General features: G+C 45.6%; 1 protein-coding gene across 1 annotated transcript in view; it reads right to left on the bottom strand.

Annotated features, from left to right (window-relative positions):
* Utrn (utrophin) overlaps window positions 1–19,187 on the bottom strand; it is a 593,945-nt gene that overhangs the window by 436,995 nt on the left and 137,763 nt on the right. Inside the window, 8 exon segments of the mRNA XM_032894978.1 lie at window positions 4,257–4,426; window positions 5,854–6,033; window positions 6,614–6,721; window positions 11,228–11,329; window positions 12,651–12,770; window positions 14,197–14,347; window positions 15,400–15,581; window positions 17,242–17,445. Coding sequence (XP_032750869.1) covers window positions 4,257–4,426; window positions 5,854–6,033; window positions 6,614–6,721; window positions 11,228–11,329; window positions 12,651–12,770; window positions 14,197–14,347; window positions 15,400–15,581; window positions 17,242–17,445 — 1,217 coding nt within the window.

Genomic DNA, 19,187 nt, shown 5'->3' with positions numbered 1-19,187 from the left:
GACCATAGTTTGCAAGCTACAGATAGGTGTGTCTGGTACAGTGAGTGCTGTGAGGGAAGGCTCATCATTAAACGATGTGGCCTAGAGTCACAGGGACCAGTAACCGGAAGGCCCTGGGTGATAGACGATGGCCTTAGAGTGCAATCATCAGTTCAAGCACAGAACTCATAAGTCTGTTCACAGTGCCCTAGTCACTGTAGGCCCAGAACCAAAGGCTGTAAAGAAAAGGCAGCCATAGAGAGAAAGCAAGAGGGACTCGGGGGTGGTAGTGGGGAGAAGGGTGGGCAGGTTGGACAGGCGATCCTAAGGCAGGTGAAAGTCACAGAATTCTGGAAGGTCACCAGAGACCATGCCCTTAGCTAAGCCTTCCACGTCTGTCGCTGACACCAAGAACCCTCACAACTCCCTCTGAAGAATACCTTTGAGTATTCCTGTTAGTGTGGGAGCAATTGAGCTCACGAAGGTTTTGAATTATGGACCCCACACTAATAAATGGAGCCAGAGCTATACAAACAAAGACAGTTCCACGTGGCTGCCCCCTTACCCCAGCGTGAACCAGAATCATAAGCAAGAGAAGATGTACTGGAAGGTTCCTCTGGGAAGCATCCCTTAGTGTGTTCCTAGCAGAGTCTGAGTGAGTTTTCTGTACCGTATGTGATTTATAAGGCATTTCTACAATATCTCAGATCTAAATCAGAGGCGGCAAGACTTAATGGAATTAATCAATTAATGGCTACCAGCCAGAACTAACATGGTAGTTCCACGTTCCCGGTAGCAAGTTAAAACTGCCTCGGCATCTGTGCTGGCCGAACCCCAGGCACCACCACGTTAATAGATAAATGTTCCAGACTCGTAGGTGAGAAGCAGCAATGCGCCTTACAGACTGGGCACCCACTTATCCCAAGCCCTTCGGTGCCTGGCAGTCTCACCTCTAACTACAGCCAGGTAAACACAATGTGCATGACTGGGACTTCCCTGTTTAATCTTCCTTATAGCGAAAGGCTCTGAGGGCTGCAGAGATGGATGGCTCAGCAGGTAAAGTGCTTGCCCTGTAAGATCTGACCTAGAGTTTCAGAACCTGTGTTGTTAAAAGCCTGGCTGGGTGGCATGCTTATAATCTCAGAGCTGGGGAGGCAGAGACAGCCGAATTCCTGAGGCTCACTGGCAAAAAAGCCAGGGGGACTATGCCTGAGGAAGGAAACCTCTGGCAGACACACACACACATGCACACACACACACACATGCACACACACACACACACACACACACACACACACACACATGCACACACACACATGCACACACACACATGCACACACACACACACACACACACACACACACACACACATGCACACACACACACACACACACACACACACATGCACACACACACACACACACACATGCACACACACACACATACACACACACATACACACACACACACATGCACACACACACACACACATGCACACATGCACACACACACACGCACACATGCACACACACACGCACACACACACACACACACACACACGGACACACACACGCACACACACACACACACACACACACACACACACACACGTGGTTTTTGGGCTCTTAGTTCCCAAGTTCTCATTCCACCGATTGAACCTTTTTGCTTTTGTAAGCCACTCACTGAGCCGCCCCTTTTATTTCAGATATCTCAGGGTCGCTACCTTTTACTTGAACATAAGAGTGGGTGGGGAGCTCTGCCTAAGCAACCAGAATCCAGATGTCATCAAACAATTTCTCCTCTGAAAATGAGCAAGACAGATCGACCCCAGTACAAGATAAGGAGATAGTTGGAAATGCCCGTCCTGAAGAAATTTAAAAAGAAAAAAAAATCCACAAAAAAAAAAAAATCAAAATAAAACTGACTATAACCATAGTCAATTTTATTTTATTGACTGCGGTTATTTAGGGCTCTTAATTGTTTGTAGAGTCCAATACAAGTCCATGACGTTTTTCACGGCAGACTGAATATACAAAGGGGTCTGAAAATTACGTCACACCAGGAAGAGCTAAGGGGAGCCTCATCTTTAGGACGACCGAAATGAATGCGAGAGCTAACCTCAAACATTCATGCAGGACCATTTTGAGGAGGGGCTGATGAGGAGAATGAATAAGGGGAAAGTGAGCTGCATTAGGACTGAGAGGCTCGCATGGCAGAAAAAACAGCTGGCAGAGAGGAAGACTGGAAGCCTTGAAAGGTCATAAAGAACCTGGGGTTCAGAGCTTGGGCTTCCAGCCTTGCTCTCTGCTCTGCCCTGCAGCCTTCTCCTAGGATGTGCACACCGCTTCGTAAGGAACCGTCTGCTTCTGCCAGTGTCTAAGCATCCCTGCCCAGTTCCATCTTCTAGAAACAAGAAACTGGAAATCCCAGTGGGCATCTGCCAAACTCTGATACAGCCTAGAATAGCATGACTGGCCTCTACAGAGACAGCTCCCAGGACATCCGGACATAAAAAAACAAATCACAAATGAGATTTCTGCTCCCGTGAACTGCATGCACTCCGGCCTCTGCCGAGGAATTAGTTCAGTAATGAACGTCTGCATCGATCCACCCTCGAAAGTCATGACGCACGGCTCACAGCCCCCCTCTCCATACATTTGTACAAACTACATAGACTGGGAGAGTAGGTAAGGGACACATGACATGGCTCATCCGGACCGCCAGTACCATTGCGGCCTGTTTATGCATTTGGACAAGCAAGGGGCAAAATCCTGGCCAGTGACACCGGAGGCGTAGTTGGCTGAGAAGACAAACTGAGCAGGAAAGCAACGGAGCCAAGGACAGCAGGGACTACAGTGAGAGAGGTCTGCTTAAGTGCATCCTCTCACCACAACTGGGCCACTTCTGGACTTTCTGTCACACGACACGATAATGAGTTGGTTGCAGTCACCTTGGTCACGGCATTTTGTCTCTTGCAGTGGAAAGCTCGTCACTCACTACGGGCAAGTTTAAATTAACCTCCCGCCACGATAACCCTATCTACTCCAAAGCCAGCCCCGGAGACACACGCTGCCAGATGTGCCTGGCAGCTAACGAGGACTCAGGAAATGGAAGATTGCTGCTAATATTGACATCAGCAAAATCTCCCTCCCTCCCTCCCTGATGCTCTGGCCAAAGAACAGACTGCTGCTGGCAACTGCAGGAGTGCTAGGCATGCAAGAGGCACCATTAGGAGGCAGAAAACAGGCTTAGGGTCAAAGAGGAAAACATCTGATACGACCTGAATCCTGATTCCTCTAACAAAAGCTATACTATGAAAAGCAGATCTTTTTATTCGGTCCCCTAATAACTGACAATGTCCCTGAGCCCTGGGATCTCACAGAGAGGGAGAGCTGAAGACTCACTGTGACCAGGTGTACAGGGTCCAGTACCTGGAACGCACTGCATTTCAAAGCAGCAGTTCTCAACCTTCCTAATGCTGCAATCCTTTAATACAGCCCCCCACGGGGTGGTCACCTCCAACAATAAAATTATTTCTTTGTTTACTTCATAATTGTAAGTTTGCTACTGCTGTAATGTAAATACCTGATACGCCAGGTATCTGATATGACTCCCCAAAGAAGTCGAGACCCACAGGTTGAGAGCCTCTGTTTTAAAGGCTCTGGCATAGCAAAAGTTCAGTGAATGCAGCTGGATTCTTGTGCTTCTAACAATCTCTCTCCAGTTTTCTTTTTAAATCAGTAAGATAAAAGACATTTTAGCCCCAGTGAGGTCTTTCAGCGAAACTTAAAGTATCTGTTTAGAAACCTGATAAAGGAATTATCAAAGAAAACCTAAATACATGGATGAGGGGGTGAGGGGAAAAGGAGGAAAGGAGAAGGTGGGGGAGAGGGAGGGAGCACGAAAGTGCATTATCTTTCGGAACTGCTATTGTAATGGTGAGCAGAGGAAAGAGATTCACCGGGAATAGGAATTTATAAAAAGCCAAACTGTCAGGGCTTAAACATGAAAGAAAGAAGGCAGGAGCCCACCCACAAACAATCCTTCTCCGGGAAACTGATGGGGATTGAGAACAGAAGGGTTATTCCCGCACCAGTCTCTAAATTTAACAGAGGATGAATAGAGTCTCTCGGGGCAATTTAGCGGCTTAGCTCCTGCGAGGCAGACTCTCCCAGAGACTCAAAGGCAGTAAATGAGCTCGGGACTGAATTTACATATGCAGAGCACGTCTAAAGCCGCATTTGATTAGTGATTAGTGCAAGTCACACGCCTCTCACTTTTTCTTGGCCTCCACATCCACGTGGATCTGCCTCTTCTTCGGTGGGGGAGGAGGAGGCAGCTCCTGCTTAGGCTTCTTTATCATTCCTTGTTCTCTTACGTGAACGGTCTCCAAAAGATCCTTCTGAGGAATCTGGGACATGCCGAGCTTTGCTACAGCCTGAGTCACCTGGAGAAAAAAAAAAAAAAGTCACGCCCAGCTTCGGTTTTAAATGAAGACACCGTCGCTGCGAGTTATTCACATCAAATTCTCCCTATAAAAACATACAGTTCAAACTGTGTGGCATGGTGCCACTCGGTTAGCGGCTTACAGACGATTCCGCTAGCCCCGCCCCCCCAACAGCTACCTAGCAACACCTTACATCAAGGCCCACCAGGTGCGAGCCAGGCACACAAAGAGGGACTGCTACCCTAGCAGCTCTTCATCTTCTCTCCCCTGTTCCCCACATGTTCCTGGCGCACGCTCTCTCTCTCTCTCTCTCTCTCTCTCTCTCTCTCTCTCTCTCTCTCTCTCTCTCTGACTCTCTCTGTCTCTGTCTCCCCCCCCCTTCTCTGCCCTCACATTTCTGTTCCCTGCTTCTCCAGGTCACCGCTCCCTTCCCCCACAGTAAGTCTTCCTTACACTGGGTCTGTTCCACAGCATGATTCCTCAGGGAGACACCTCAGCCTGGGCCTGCCCAGGTTTTCCCACTGCAGTTATCCCACTTTGTAAAGCATAACACACACCTGTAATCCCAGCACTTGGTAGGAGAGGCAGGGGTCAGAGGTTTGAGACTAGCCAAAACTTCACAGAAGCAAAGGGAAAAGTCCACTTTGGTGTGTAACTGGCTACAGATTTTAGCTCTTTTAGCCACACTTTAGACTGTGCCATCTTGTAAAACCCCTCCATTCCGCTTGAAGAATGACAATTGCCAAAACCAAAGCAATCTTGTTTCTAGAACTATGGTCGCTTTCTGTCCCTCCTGTCTTGCTCTGGCCATGCCATGGACTTGCAGTGATCGCTGCCCAAAAGGGATGCTGGTTGACATTTTCTGTGCTACCATTTACCTTTTCTTAGCACAGGACAAAGGAAAACGTTGTACTGTCCTTCCCTGAGTCAATCCCTTTCTCCCCTGTAACTAACTACCCTAACCTATAATTAGACCGTGGGCTCTCACTCCCAGACTAAAGACCCATTCTGCAGGCTTTTCTCCTGAACAAAAGGCTTGTACTGTGATTGAATAGCCCATACCCATGTTTGTTTGGTTTTTTTTCTTGCTGGTCTTACACTCCAAGGCAACTTAATCACCCCAAATAGAACCTTGATATCTGTCTGGAGTGTCCATCACCAAATCACCACTGCTCAAGGCCACTGAGCTCCTCTACTGTGTCAGACCCTGTCTGCCCTGCACATTTCATAGTACAGAACCATTGTGCATGACCGGCTTCTTCTGTTTTATGATGATGTTTTCCCGGGTTAGCCGAGTTGCATGGATGCCTCATTTTTCCTTATTGTCAATTGATAAAGCACACTTTGGATATCAGACTGAGTCTGTCTGTTCCTGAACACTCAGGATTCTCTCGTGGTATAATATACTACCCCGAATCAAAAGGTACCTGGTTAGAAGAGTCTTCTAGTCTCTGAACCAAAGAGTCCCATCTCTGGGTTAGCTCCTCAGAGTCACTGTTCATCTTCTCAGACGCCTTGGGATTACTGAGCAATTGGCCCATGTCTTGGCCAATCTCGCTCAGTTGGTCCAGAGTCTGCCTCTTCATTTCCATGTCTTCCTTCAAAATCTAGAATGTCAAATGCCTATCAGACAACAACTGTAGAGACTATCTTACGTCTGTAAGAATGTGGCACCTGTCAATAATAAATCTGACGGGCCTATGGCTTAGGCTGGAAATAGGAGGTGGAACACCCGGGAGGAGAAAGGATTCTGGGATAGAGCCAGGTGGGAGATTCGTCCGAGAAAAAGATGTGAGGAGACAGAAGTCTAGTACCAAAGCATAGGTAACCAGCCATATGGCAGAATGTGGATTAAAATAACTGGGTTATTTTAAGTTATGGTCAAGCAAAGAAGAGCCTAGCTATATGGCCAAAGTGTCTATAAATAGATTTCGATTCTGAGTCTTATTTCAGGGAGCATGGGGTGGGAGGAAGAATCAGGACCTAACTTCCACAAACAACTCTCTCTCTCTCAAGAAGGTTTATCTTCCTCAGGAAGTGTAAGCAGGTAGATTCATGATCTAACTGACAGCATGTTCTGCCATTCTGTATGAGCTATAATCCATACTCATTCAACTATAATAACCCTTAGTTATAAAACACTAGACATCACAGGCTTACAACAGATGCCAACAGGGACACACTTACAGCCAGACGCCGGACACTGACGCCGAGTTCCTTCTGGTCTTTAAAGTTGCCAGTTTGGACTTTATTCAAAGCCTCTTCCTTTTCGGTGAGCCAAGCTTCCAAAAGACACTAGGGGTGATAACGAAAGTTGGAAAGATACACTGCGGTCAATCATCTGACGATTCAAGCAAGTATCTGACGTGTATCAACGACGTCACATTTAGTTAGGGATAAAAAGAGCTTCGAATATCTAAGTTCAAGGACTGGCAGAAGCATTCGCCTCCTACGACCTACAGCAGATTAACCAGTTATTGGTTCTGAACTATGGTAATGTGTAAGGTGTGGATAGGGTTTAGCGTGACCTCAAAGGGCTCCTGTGCAGGAAGAGCATGGTCTGTGGTGTGGCAGGAGAGAGGCTGCAATCTGTAAGATGTAGAAGCTAGAGGAGGTCATGTACGGTGCTGCCCTCAGAAGAGAGAGATGCTGTTCTTCTGGGGCTTCCATAAATTCCTAAGAACCACCATTACAAAAGAGCAAGGCTAACCCCTTCCTGACCTCTGGCTTCCTGTGTCACCAGGAGACCTCTCCCTTTGGTGCACACTCCCATTGCGACGCTAAGTACTGTGATGTGACTGACAGACAGGGCCTCCTCACCCAAGCTAGCTCCATACTCTAGATGTTCCCACTTCTAAAACACTGAAGTGGGCAAGCCTTCGGGACTGTAGGGGTAACGCAATGGTGGAGCTGTTGGCCTCAATGGTTAGTAGAATGTAGTCATAAAGAATATAAATAAGCCTTATACCACTCAGCCTCTAGGATTTTTTTTTATTTGGGGGGGAGGGGGAGCAGGGATCTTGTTAGTATATCAAGCTGGCCTTGAACTTGCAACCCTTCTGTCACTATCTCCTGAGCACCAGGGGCCCAGGAGCATGTGATACCAAGCCTGGCTAGGGATTTTATTACACTAGAAGAAAATCATCCCATATAACAACTAACCCTAGACTCAAGACTCTAGGTTTTAATCCGAAGGAAGCTCAGATTTTCTTGTCCCTGCTGCTCATTTTCGAGAAGGAGACAGAAGTCAAGTTACATGTTTGAGGTCAGTTAGCTACAGAATGGCAGAGCTGGGTCATAAACTCCTACCCCTAAATCAACAGTTGGTCCACAGCAGCAGGAGGGGGAAATATGCAAATGGTCAAAGTTCAAAAGCAATTACATTAAAGGAAGAAGAATGAAGATGGCCCGAGGCCAACATCAAAAATACTTAAAACTTAGTCAAAAGTGTGCACTCTTTGGAAGATGTTAAGTGATGGACTGAGATGTCAACACACACACACACACACACACACACACACACAAACACAGAGAGAGAGAGAGAGAGAGAGAGAGAGAGAGAGAGAGAGAGAGACTAAAGTAGTATGTATTACAGCAATGCTTTTCTGTATAGCTAAGGGGCAAAGGGTTAGTTCTGGACTTGCAGTGGGAAGAATTCTCTCTTGGTTGTCTTATTAGTCAGTTTATTTACAAGCTATCCCTTACCTCTATAGCCTAATACCACTACCCCAAAAGAGAAAGAAATGAAGATTAGAAAAATAAAAGACAAATGCAGATCCTATCTCCTGTCTAGGAAGGTTGGTAAGATGTTCATATAAATAACCAGGGAGCAAAACAGAAGGTGCAGACAGACCTCTGTCTGTCTGTCTGTCTCTCTCTCTCTCAACCCTTTCCCTCCCTCACTCTCTCAGAGAGAGAGTTAAAATGTCCTAGCAGCAGACAATAATGAACAGATGGCCTAGTGAAACCTTCGAGTGATACAAGTGGTCAAAATACCTGATATCCCTTGATTTTTAGATATCCCTTGATTTTTAAACATTTTTTTCTTCATTTTAAAATTAGTCCAAACTTGAACAGTTTCTGTTGCTGCGATAAAACACCATGAACAAAATGAACGTGAGGAGGAAAGGCTCCATCTCGAAGGGCCACAGGGCAGGAACTGCGGCAGAGACCATAGACTCTATGGCAAAGAGGAAGGAATGGTGCCAACTGCCTTCCTCCTCCAGGTTTGTTCTGAGTGCTTTCTGCTACAACTCAGGGCCACCTGCCCCAGGGGCAGCACTCCCAACAGCGGGGAGGCCCTCCCACATCAATCATTAATCCAGCCCCACCCACTTGCCTAGAGTCTAATCTGATGGAGACATTGTCTCAATTGTGTCTCCTCTTCCCCAGTAACTCTAGCTTGTGTCAAGCTGACGAGAAACAAAAACAATAAACAAACCAGGACAGTAGAAAAGTCCTACTAATCTTTTTCTGACAATGACTGATGCCAGTCGTTATTACTGAAGAAAAATATTTAACTATTGTATGGAATGCTGTGACCTGAACAGAAATTTCCAGGGTAATGTACACATTGCCAAAATGCAACATCCAAATGCCAGGAAGCAGAACAAATTATGTGGGTTTTTTTTTTTTTTTTGGAGGGGAGGGGGCTGTCTGTCTTGAGACAGGGTCTCTTAACCCAGATTGGCTTCAAACTTGCTAAGCAACTGAGTATAACCTTGAATTTCTGATCCTCCTGCCTATGTCTGGGCATGAAGAGTAAACTGTGGTACACACCACAACCCCCACTTTATGAGTTACAGACAATTTAACCCAAGGCTTCATGTACACTAGGCAAGCGCTCTAGCAACTGAGTCCCACTGACATACCCATTACGTAATCCCTAATTTAAAGAGGAGCAGGGGAAGGAGGAGGAAGAGGAAGATTATCGGCTACCATGCTGATTCATCATTTAGGTTTGGACACATTTTGTAACACAGTAATTAAAATGAACTATCATCTGCCTCGGCCTCTGCTAAGCTGCAGGATCTCACCCATCTGGTTCCTGATCCCACGCAGGGAACAAAGCTGCTTTTTCTGGAAGGAAGTGCAACAAAGTCAAGGCAGACACTGTGGGAACCTTGTGTCTGCTTCTTTTCTAGGCTACAACTGTTTGGCACTGGGGAGGAAATTTTTACGTCTTTGTATTTGGTCCTGATAACTTTTGTGTAAAGCTAAAAGGTAAGGAAAGAGTCAACAAGCCAAGAAAAAAGCTGCCCAGACAGCTCTGCATCACAGTACAACTGAGTGTTTATTCAAAGGCAATGCTAGGAAATATTCTCTCATTAGTTTCGGCCTGTATGCGGGTTGAAAGTTGAGAGGGGGGGGTGGGGGATTTAGCTCAGGGGTAAAGCGATTGCCTAGCGAGCGCAAGGCCCTGGGTTCGGGCCCCAGCTCCGGGAAAAAAAAAAACCAAAAAAAAAAAAAAAAAGAAAGTTGAGAGGATGATTACGATTTAACATTCACAGTGTACGGAGGAATTCCTTTACCCTGTATTTACTAAGCACAAACTGTATGTTGGGAATTGTGCTGGTACACATTCAAACAGACCGCTCCATAAAAACTCAGGAGTGGCTATGCTGTGGAAAGTAAGTCAAGATAGGGACAGGCCTAAGCACTAACATTATAAGTAATGGACAGAGATCAAATTATTATTACCATGGAGCCTCAGACCACGATCTTGATGAATAGGCTGCAGAAATGGAGATAAGGTTAATAGAAACCTGACTTTCAACATAATAAACAGGGAGAAGGAAAGGATGATTGGTTGGTAGGGTACATGGCTACTGTATACAAGGAAGGCCCTGGCTTCAGCCCCCAGCTCCACAGAAATCAGGCACGGTGCCGCGTGTATGAGCTGGAGACAGGAGAACCAGGAGCTCAAGGTCATCCTTAGCCAGACAGTGAGTGTGAGGACAGAAAAGATAAATGATGTAAACCAATATCGCAAGCAAAATAACGAACGGATTAACGAAGCAGCAGTCGACAATGCGTAGAGAGCTGCGTAAAGCTTAGAGTGATAGAAATGGTCAAATTACTTGTTTTCCCTCGGTTTTTAAATACTTTTTTTTAATTTTTAAAGTTATTTGCAAACCAATAAACTATTTCCAAATTTCACGAATCATTTTCAAAATAAGAACTTCCAAAGGTAAGAGTGTAGTTAGCTGGTCTTGCTACTTTATGGGTTCTTCTTTTTTCCACCTTTTTCTACCTCTTCAGCCCCCTAACTCTAGACAGGAGGGAGAAAAGAATAGAGGGGAGAGAAGAAAGAGGTTCATGAATAAAGTCAGGGACCAGAAAGGGGACATCGTTATCCTTAGACTATTTCCTGCCGACTAGGGGTGTCAAGTTCTTTGACATCAGGCTATCTAACTTCTTCTTCTTCTTGTTTCTTCTTTGCTCAGGACTATTTAACAAACCTTGACCACCAACAAACAACAACACTTGGGGTCCCGGAATTTATATACCCTCTAAAAAGTCCCCAGAATTACAAAGGTCACACAATCACAGAAACTATCTGCAGCTGGCAAAATCATGCCCCTGGCCCCAGCACAAGGCAAATCACAATCAGCTACTGGGGACAATCTGGGATGAAAACAAAAACATATTCTTATAACATTTCTGTGTTTTTTTTTTAAAGACACCAAAATTCCAGAGCTCTCACTACAGAAGAGGCAGTCATAGTCCACAGCCATAATGTAACCATGGGCTTCTTGTCACTCTGTTTTGTCCTTGATGGATGGTCATTGCGTTTCATACCTGTTCTTCCAATAATTCCTGCCACAGAATATTGATTTCTTGCAACCTGTTCCACCGTTCTTCAGTCCAGCGGCATACAGCTGTCCAGCGCTCACCCAGTTTCTAGGGAAGGAAGAAGCAGACTCTGTTAGCCCAGCCAGGAGACAGGATTACTACAGTTCTCCAAAGCACCAACTTACAAAAAGCACATTTAAGTATATATATGAGGGGCTGGAGAGATGGCTCAGCGGTTAAGAGCACTGACTGTTCTTCCAGAGGTCCTGAGTTCAAGTCCCAGCAACCACATGGTGGCTCACAACCATCTGTAATGGGATCTGATGCCCTCTTCTGGTGTGTCTGAAGACAGCTACAGTGTATTGAAAGTATAATAAATAAATAAATAAATAAATAAATAAATAAATAAATAAATAATACATCTTTAAAAAAAGTATATATATGAGAAAAAACTAGCTTGCATAAAATATAATTATTTAAATTACTCAGAGATAAGAAAAAAACAACTAGAATTTCTGTTCCTACTTCTCTGTAAGGTTTGTATGGGAATGCAACGTTTTACATAGATTTACAAATTGGGTATATGTGTCTGAGGGTTGTTTTTTTATTTCAACCATTTCTACAACCACAATCTACATGTTTACTTTTGATACTCCAAACTTTCCAGGTGATGGTTGCCTTCACAAACTCTTCAAGCAACTGTGTCCAGGAAAGCCTGGGGATCATTTGGATGAGCTCCTGTGCTTTAAAATCTTGTTGACGTTAGGCACAAGGGAGCGGAACAATGGTCTCATGCCTTCACTGCAAGGGTTGGCATGAAGGAAGGAATACCCAGCTAGGCCTGTAACCACGTATAGGAGAGGCTCAACTGGGAAGTACAACCAAAAGCAGGTGTCACACTTTGTGCTCCACCCTACCCCTCCCTCCCACTCCGCCATGAATTCAAACAGGAATTTAACTCAAAAAGAGTTTGCATGAATGGTACCAAGAAGGTGGAAATTCAGCTTAATGATGTGCTTCGTTTCTGGTTTGGGTGGGGATTTTGTTTTCGGTTTTGGTTTTTTGGAGTTTGCTGTTGTTGTTGTTGTTGTTTACTAGATTAAATGAGGTCATGAGGGTTGTCCCACCAAGAAAAACCCTAATGGATTAGTAAATTAAGGCAGAGACACTACACACACATACACATGCTCCTGTTTGACATAGCCAAGAGGAAACATGTATCAGAATGACAGCCTCCAAAACTGTGAGCTAAGTAAACTTTGTTCCCTATACACTGCCTCAGGACCTTCATTACAGTAACAAAAAGATGATTAAAGGAGGCTATTTTTTTTATACCCTTCTGTACAAGCAAGGATGTACAGGAGGAGCTAGTACATGAACCTTGACCAGAAAGAGGATCTTAAGGGCATCCTACTTGCCAAGGTCTTACCTGTAACTGATCTTCCAAAACAGCTGTGGCGCTCTCCCCACTGTTTTCATCCACAATCACCACCATATGAGTTAAGGAATTCACCTTCACCTGTTCAGCTTCGAGGTCACTTTGCAAACTCTAGAGGAAAAAAAAAAGATAAACTATGATATCTACCCTTCCTCATTTACCTATTTAAAATCCGCTTCTTGTCAAAAGTAATGAAGAAACCTAATGAGGCATTGGATTGCCATTCCCAACCATTATCCTAAGTTCTAAAGAAAGAAGCCTGAACACAGCCTTCCAACCAATTGTAAATGTGTAATGTGTGCGCCACTTTCAGCCCCAATTCTTTCCCGAAACAAAAGAAGACGAGGAGGAAGAAGGAAAGGAAGAAGAGAAGGAAATCTTGTGTCTATTCTAGGAATTAAAATAAAAATATATGCATAATATGTGGGTATCCCAGCACTCAAGAGGCAGAGGTAGAGGCAGGAGGATCACTGTCAGTGCAAGGCCATCTTGGTTTACAAAACAAGTTCCTAGTCAGCCAGGGGTACACAATAAGACACTGAAGAAAAAAAAAATGTAGAACTGATTAATCTAAAAGCCCGGAGTTTAAGCCTACAGAATCAGAGGTCGTTTTCTGTAGCTCCATAAGGTGCAAGATGAGGAAAAGGCTGTGTGATTCATAGAAGTTATTCTGATTAGCTCCCCAAGAGAGCAACCAAGAACAAGCATATGGGCGCCTTCACTTCCCTCTTCCACAAGAAAAGAACAGCCGTTAGACATCTGTAGCGAGTAATTGGCTGAAACAGTAGCACTAGTGTGGTGAAATGCCTCTTGGGTAGTGTTTAATGTAACCCTAATGCTTCCGTCATCCGCTATCTAGCTGCTTCGCTGATCAACAAATCTCTGTACCTTTCCTTTCTTCTACTTTGCAAACTGAACCACTCCTCTTGGAACCAAATTACGCTCTCCACCATATGTTAGCTCCTTACCCAGCACCCTACGTATGCTCTTCCGAAGAGAGGGAACAGGTTCCTCACAGGATTAGGTATCTATCCTAATCCAGTTTGTCTCTCCACCCACGCTGTGCATTACATGACCTCCAGCCCCAATCCTGAACCACGCTTTCTGTCCCTTTACCAACACCACCACCTCTCACTCATAACAAAGGGCTCCATTCAGTTCAGCTCTCTCTCTCTCTCTCTCTCTCTCTCTCTCTCTCTCTCTCTCTCTCACACACACACACACACACACACACACACCCATAGACGGTCATGGAGCACGCCCATGTGCTCAGTCTCTCAAGCACTTTCAGGTCCAAACACCACCCTTGCCGAATGTGACCGAAGTCACGCACTTTCAGAAGAGAGGACTTGGGCACGTGTGCAAAGCTGTCCCTTTCAGAAATGTCGCCTTCGAACCAACACCACCTCATAAGCTCCTGGATAAAAGGCAACCCGGAGGAAGCAGCCCAGCTCCACACTGAGGGAAGCCACCTGGCCCCAGGTCGGTGCTGCCTTTTTATACAAGGAAGTAGGAAGGGAGCAAGGAGCCAATTTACTTTATGTTCTTCAAGCAGCTTTTGCAGGGAGGGTAGGTCGTCACCCACTGGGAGGCTTTCCATCTTCTGAATGCGTTCCTCTGTGAGGGTCAGCCAGTCTGAGAGCTGCTGCAGCTGTTTCTTCTGCAGTTCCATCAGGGCATCATGCAACCTGGCCAGGGGGACAGAAAGTCATTCCCCTCCAGCTTGTTCCCTGGCAGGGGCACCGACTCCTGGCACCAGGCAAATGGGGGGCAGGAAGACACACCCTTGTCTACCCCAACCATCCAAGGAGCAGAGAGTCCATCCATGTAGAAACTAAGGGGGAGAGCTCCAGTTGGATTCCTAACTGGAGTTCATTAAATGCAGTCCAAGAATATAAATAACAGCTCCCTGGATCCAAAACAGAATCATTGTTTCTACCCTCAGGAATTCCTGCTTATTAAATTGGTGGAAACGGCACTGGGATGCAAATCACAATGTGGAAAGTGAAACGGACCATGGCGTCAGACTGCTTTTTAAACTGTTACAGACCACTGAACAGTAGGCCCATGTCATCTCCCGTCCACGCCTTGCCGGGTTTAATGCTACTGCCAAGAAACAGGTTTATCTGTTGTGATGGAAAGTTGAAACTGTCAACGCAGGGCAGGCTACACTCACCTCGAGGGGGGCTGTCTAAATGAGGCTGGCCTGTGGCCATGTCTGTGGGGAAGTGGACTGAACAGACTAAGTGATAGAGGAAGACTGGTCTGACATCAAGCAGCATCATTCCCTGGCTGGGGCCCTGGACTGTATAAAAGTGAAGAAAGCTAGTTGAGCACTAAGCCCGGGGACAGTCATTCTTCTCTGCTCCGGATTGTGGCAGTGATGTATGTGCCTTCTGACTTCAAGCTCCCACCTCTGTGAGGTCCCCAAAAGGAGACAGAAACCTGGAATTGTTAGCTAAAATAAACCCTTTCTCCTATAAGTTGCTTTTTTTTTGGTCAGGGTATTTTATCACTGCAATAATATCACTTGTGAAAAAACATAATTTCCCCTCTCACCACCCTCCACATTCCAACCTTCTCCTACCGTCTTGACAGAGATGAGGTTCCCAGAATGGTGTTAGAACAGTGGAAGGCTTGCCCTCTACCTAGCTCATTCCCAGCCCCACCGGCCTGTCCCAGAGCTTAACTGTGCAGTGTGGTCTGGGAGTCAGGCTCTTGACACGTGGGCTCCACTCACCGGGACTGTCTCTCCATGCTCTCTACCCGGAGCGCCTCCCATCTGGCGTTCAGCAAGGTCATCTGCTCCTGAATCTCAAACTCCTCCTCATCCGACAGAGTGCCTTGTGTCATCAGTTGGTTGCCAGCCTGCAGGACACTCCCCACGCTGCTCTGGTGCGCAGTCAGCTCCATCATAAACGTCTAGCAAAGGACATTGTGGTAATCGGTGAGTCGCTTGTTGCAAAAACACATAAGAGACAAACCACTAGGCGCCTAACCTCAACATCAACGCCACAGAGAGAGTAACCTGTAGGACGTGAAGATGGAGGAGACCTTCACAAAAGGTATTAAGCTCTGAAGTGGGAAGTCAGCATTAACTGTAACTCAGAAGAAAGCTAGATCAAAGAAAACGTTAAAGATGATTTTAAACATTTTACAATCGTTTGTGTGTGTACACTCCTGCTCACATGTGAACATGTGCGTGTACATGTGTGTGTGTGTGTATGTGAGTGTGTGTGTGGCTGTGTGTGTGTTTCTGTGTGTGTGTGTGTGTGTGGCTGTGAGTGTGTGTGTCTCGGTGTGTGACTCAATGTGTGTGTGTGTGTGTGTGTGTTTGTGTGTGTGTGCATGTGTGTGTACACTCCCACTCACATGTGAATGTGTGTGAATGTGTGTCTGTGTGTATGTGTATGTGTGTGTTTGTGTGTGTGCATGTGTGTGTGTGAACACTCCCACTCACATATGAATGTGTGTGTATGTGTGTGTATGTGTGTGTGTGTGTGTGTGTGCACGTGCACATGTGCACACACCATGCTTGGCATTCCAACACATATGGGGAACCACAGGGCAGCTCATAAGAGGTGGATCTGTCATTCCACAAAGTGAGTTGCAGGGACTGACCTTGGGCCATGAGAGCACATTTATCAGCTATTTATCTTAAGTAAATGATGATTGTGTTGTTAATGTATCATAAAGGTGGAATCAGGAGTACATATGAAAATAGTAAATAAAAAGATGAACTGCTTTAGAATATTGGCATTTTGATTCTTTTCAATCCCAGGTAACATCACACCAACATACATTCACTCACTCACACTCACACACAACACACACATACAACACACACAGAGACACACACACACACACACACGGAGACACATTCACAGACACACACATATACACACACAGACACAGACACATACACAGACACACACAGACATATACACACATGCACACATTCACACACACAGAGACACACACATATACACATGCACACATTCACACACACATTCACACACACACATTCACACACACACACTCACACACACACACACACACACACACACTCACACACACAGACACACACACACACATACACACACACCACACACACACACATTCACACACACACATTCACACACACACAGACACACACACACACACACACACACACACACACACACACACACCCCACTGGCTTAATCAGACAACAAATAAAAACAATGGCCTTTAGGGAGGCATGAGAAACCTAACAATTCAGGATGCCAGTTGGCTATGTTGACTTTCAACTGCAGCTCAATACTTCAGAAAGGAATAACGTTCCACACTGACCTGATCATCAGTTCCAAAAAAACACTCAAGCCGTCACAAGCTTGTGTCTGAAATCCGACTCCCCTGAACTGTTGATCACTCCAGCTTTCTAACAAAGCCCCTTTAAATAACTCTAGCACAACATCATGACCTTTGCTATGGAGCAGAACTTGGTAGATCCCAAGCCGATGGTGAAGTCACCCCAACCTATCCCCACCCCTAAATCAGGCCACGCCCTGGAAAGATACGGCTCTCGACTACAGATATTTACTTCATGGGTAGCAAACTGCTCTTTGACGTCCTCGACATCATCAGAAATGTCATCTTGCTCCTGGAACGTGTCCTCTGCAGACAGCAGCCATGTCAGTACTTCCTCTAGCGCTATCTGGTAGCTGTCCAAATCCATGTCGACCTCGGTGACCGTGCTGGGGGTCTCAGCTCGGGGACTCTGGCCTTCCTCTGCCAGCACTGCACTCTGTGGAAACAAAGGCACAGCAATCATGAAGACACAGGTGCTCACCAAGAGCACAATGTCTGGGGAAACCAAGGCAGGGACCAGGATCTCAGGAGACAACCCAGTTCTCTGGAGCTGAGTGAATGAAGCCATGAATTAATCCAAGGGCACTAACAGCCCTCGAAATACAAAATAGAGCACACACACACACACACACACACACACACACACACACACACACGTTCCACATTTGAGGAGTCAGGGAGAGAAAAATACCCTACATGAGTCACTGGACAAAAATAAAGCTCCGAATGCCAGTTTTTGACTTCATGAAACAGAATTTTGATGGAGGACAGGAAACATGCTGGCCTTTGGACAATGGTTGCACTTTACAGAAAAGGAGAGCGTGACATTCTGCTGTGACCCCTGTTAAAATTCTTCCAGGACCCTGCACTTTAGTACCGCATGGTAAACAGTGGACACACACAACCTGTGGAACAGATGGGATTCTGTGTTTCATTTTTTTGAGGCAACATGTGCTGTTCTGTTTGGGGGATGTGGTCTGGGGGGATAGGGGTTGTAGAATAAAATGTCTGCCGATCTTTTTCTAAATTATTAGCTCCTCTTTATGAACTTAATGATCTTGTAATCAAGTCTACTGACTCCACTGTTGCTTTGTTTCCAGTCAAAGCAAAACCTGAAGACTTGTGTAAAACGTCCCACGTGCACATAAACGAGAAGAACGGTGAACGCATGCTCACACATGCTACCACTAAAGTCCTGACATTCTGCTACAACTCTGTCTCAACATTTACCCGCCAAATGACTGAAAAGGCGGCAAAGCCATTTCCCTACACTTACTTTTCAGGTAACCATACAATTAGCCAATCAATTAAAATATTTCTGATAACAGCTATGCCACACACCAGCCGGAAACAAGAGGACCCAGCCGTCATGTGTTTCTTCCATAAGCTTCTCAGTGGCTTTGCCTGGAGCTGACCAGTCCTGACTTCCCAAGCTCCCCACCCCAGGAACAGAACACAGTGGTTGCCTTCCCAGTTCGGTGGCCCTGCCCATCTTCAAGCAATAAACCTCCGGAGCTTCTTTTTCCCTTGATACACTTTGACTAAGTGATATCATCTATTTCTATTGGACTTTTTAAAAATAATAATCTAGATCCTATAGATATTTTATCTCTAGTAAAACTCTCTTCTAATTTCCAGCAGCAATAACACCTCCAGTATCTTTAAGATATAGCAAACCATATCCACATTTAAACACTCCTTTGTTTTACCCCAAAACTTACCACCTTCCAGATTCCACATACCTAAGTACCCCAGCCAACAACCTGGGTGATAGACTTGGGTACACCCCTCTTTCTTTCCTCTCCCATGTTTAATCTGCAAGTTAGTCCTACCTTCAAAGTTCAACTCAAATCCATCCAGAACTTTCCACTTCTACATCCACCCCTGTTTCTCCTCTGGACGACAATGGCTTGCTAACTCTTGGCACCCACAGTCCTATCTCCCATTCCATTTCTCAGACAGCAGAGAGAATGATCTCTCTCATGTGTTCACACCCACTGGACGCCCTGCCTGAAATCCTTCACTGTCTTTTCAATGTTCTTAAGTCACATTTAAAATTCTTGACATAGTTCTCAAAAATACTGAGAGAGCAAGAAAGACAGGGTGGGCACATGAAGACAGATCTTAATCAGTTAATGAGAAAAGGCTTTCCCGAGAAGGTTCCGTTTAAGTGAAAGA

Source organism: Rattus rattus, chromosome 2 (genome assembly GCF_011064425.1).
Source record: "Rattus rattus isolate New Zealand chromosome 2, Rrattus_CSIRO_v1, whole genome shotgun sequence".
Lineage (NCBI taxonomy): Eukaryota > Metazoa > Chordata > Mammalia > Rodentia > Muridae > Rattus > Rattus rattus.
Note: the sequence above shows the minus strand (reverse complement) of the source record. Positions and strands in the feature narration are given on the sequence as shown.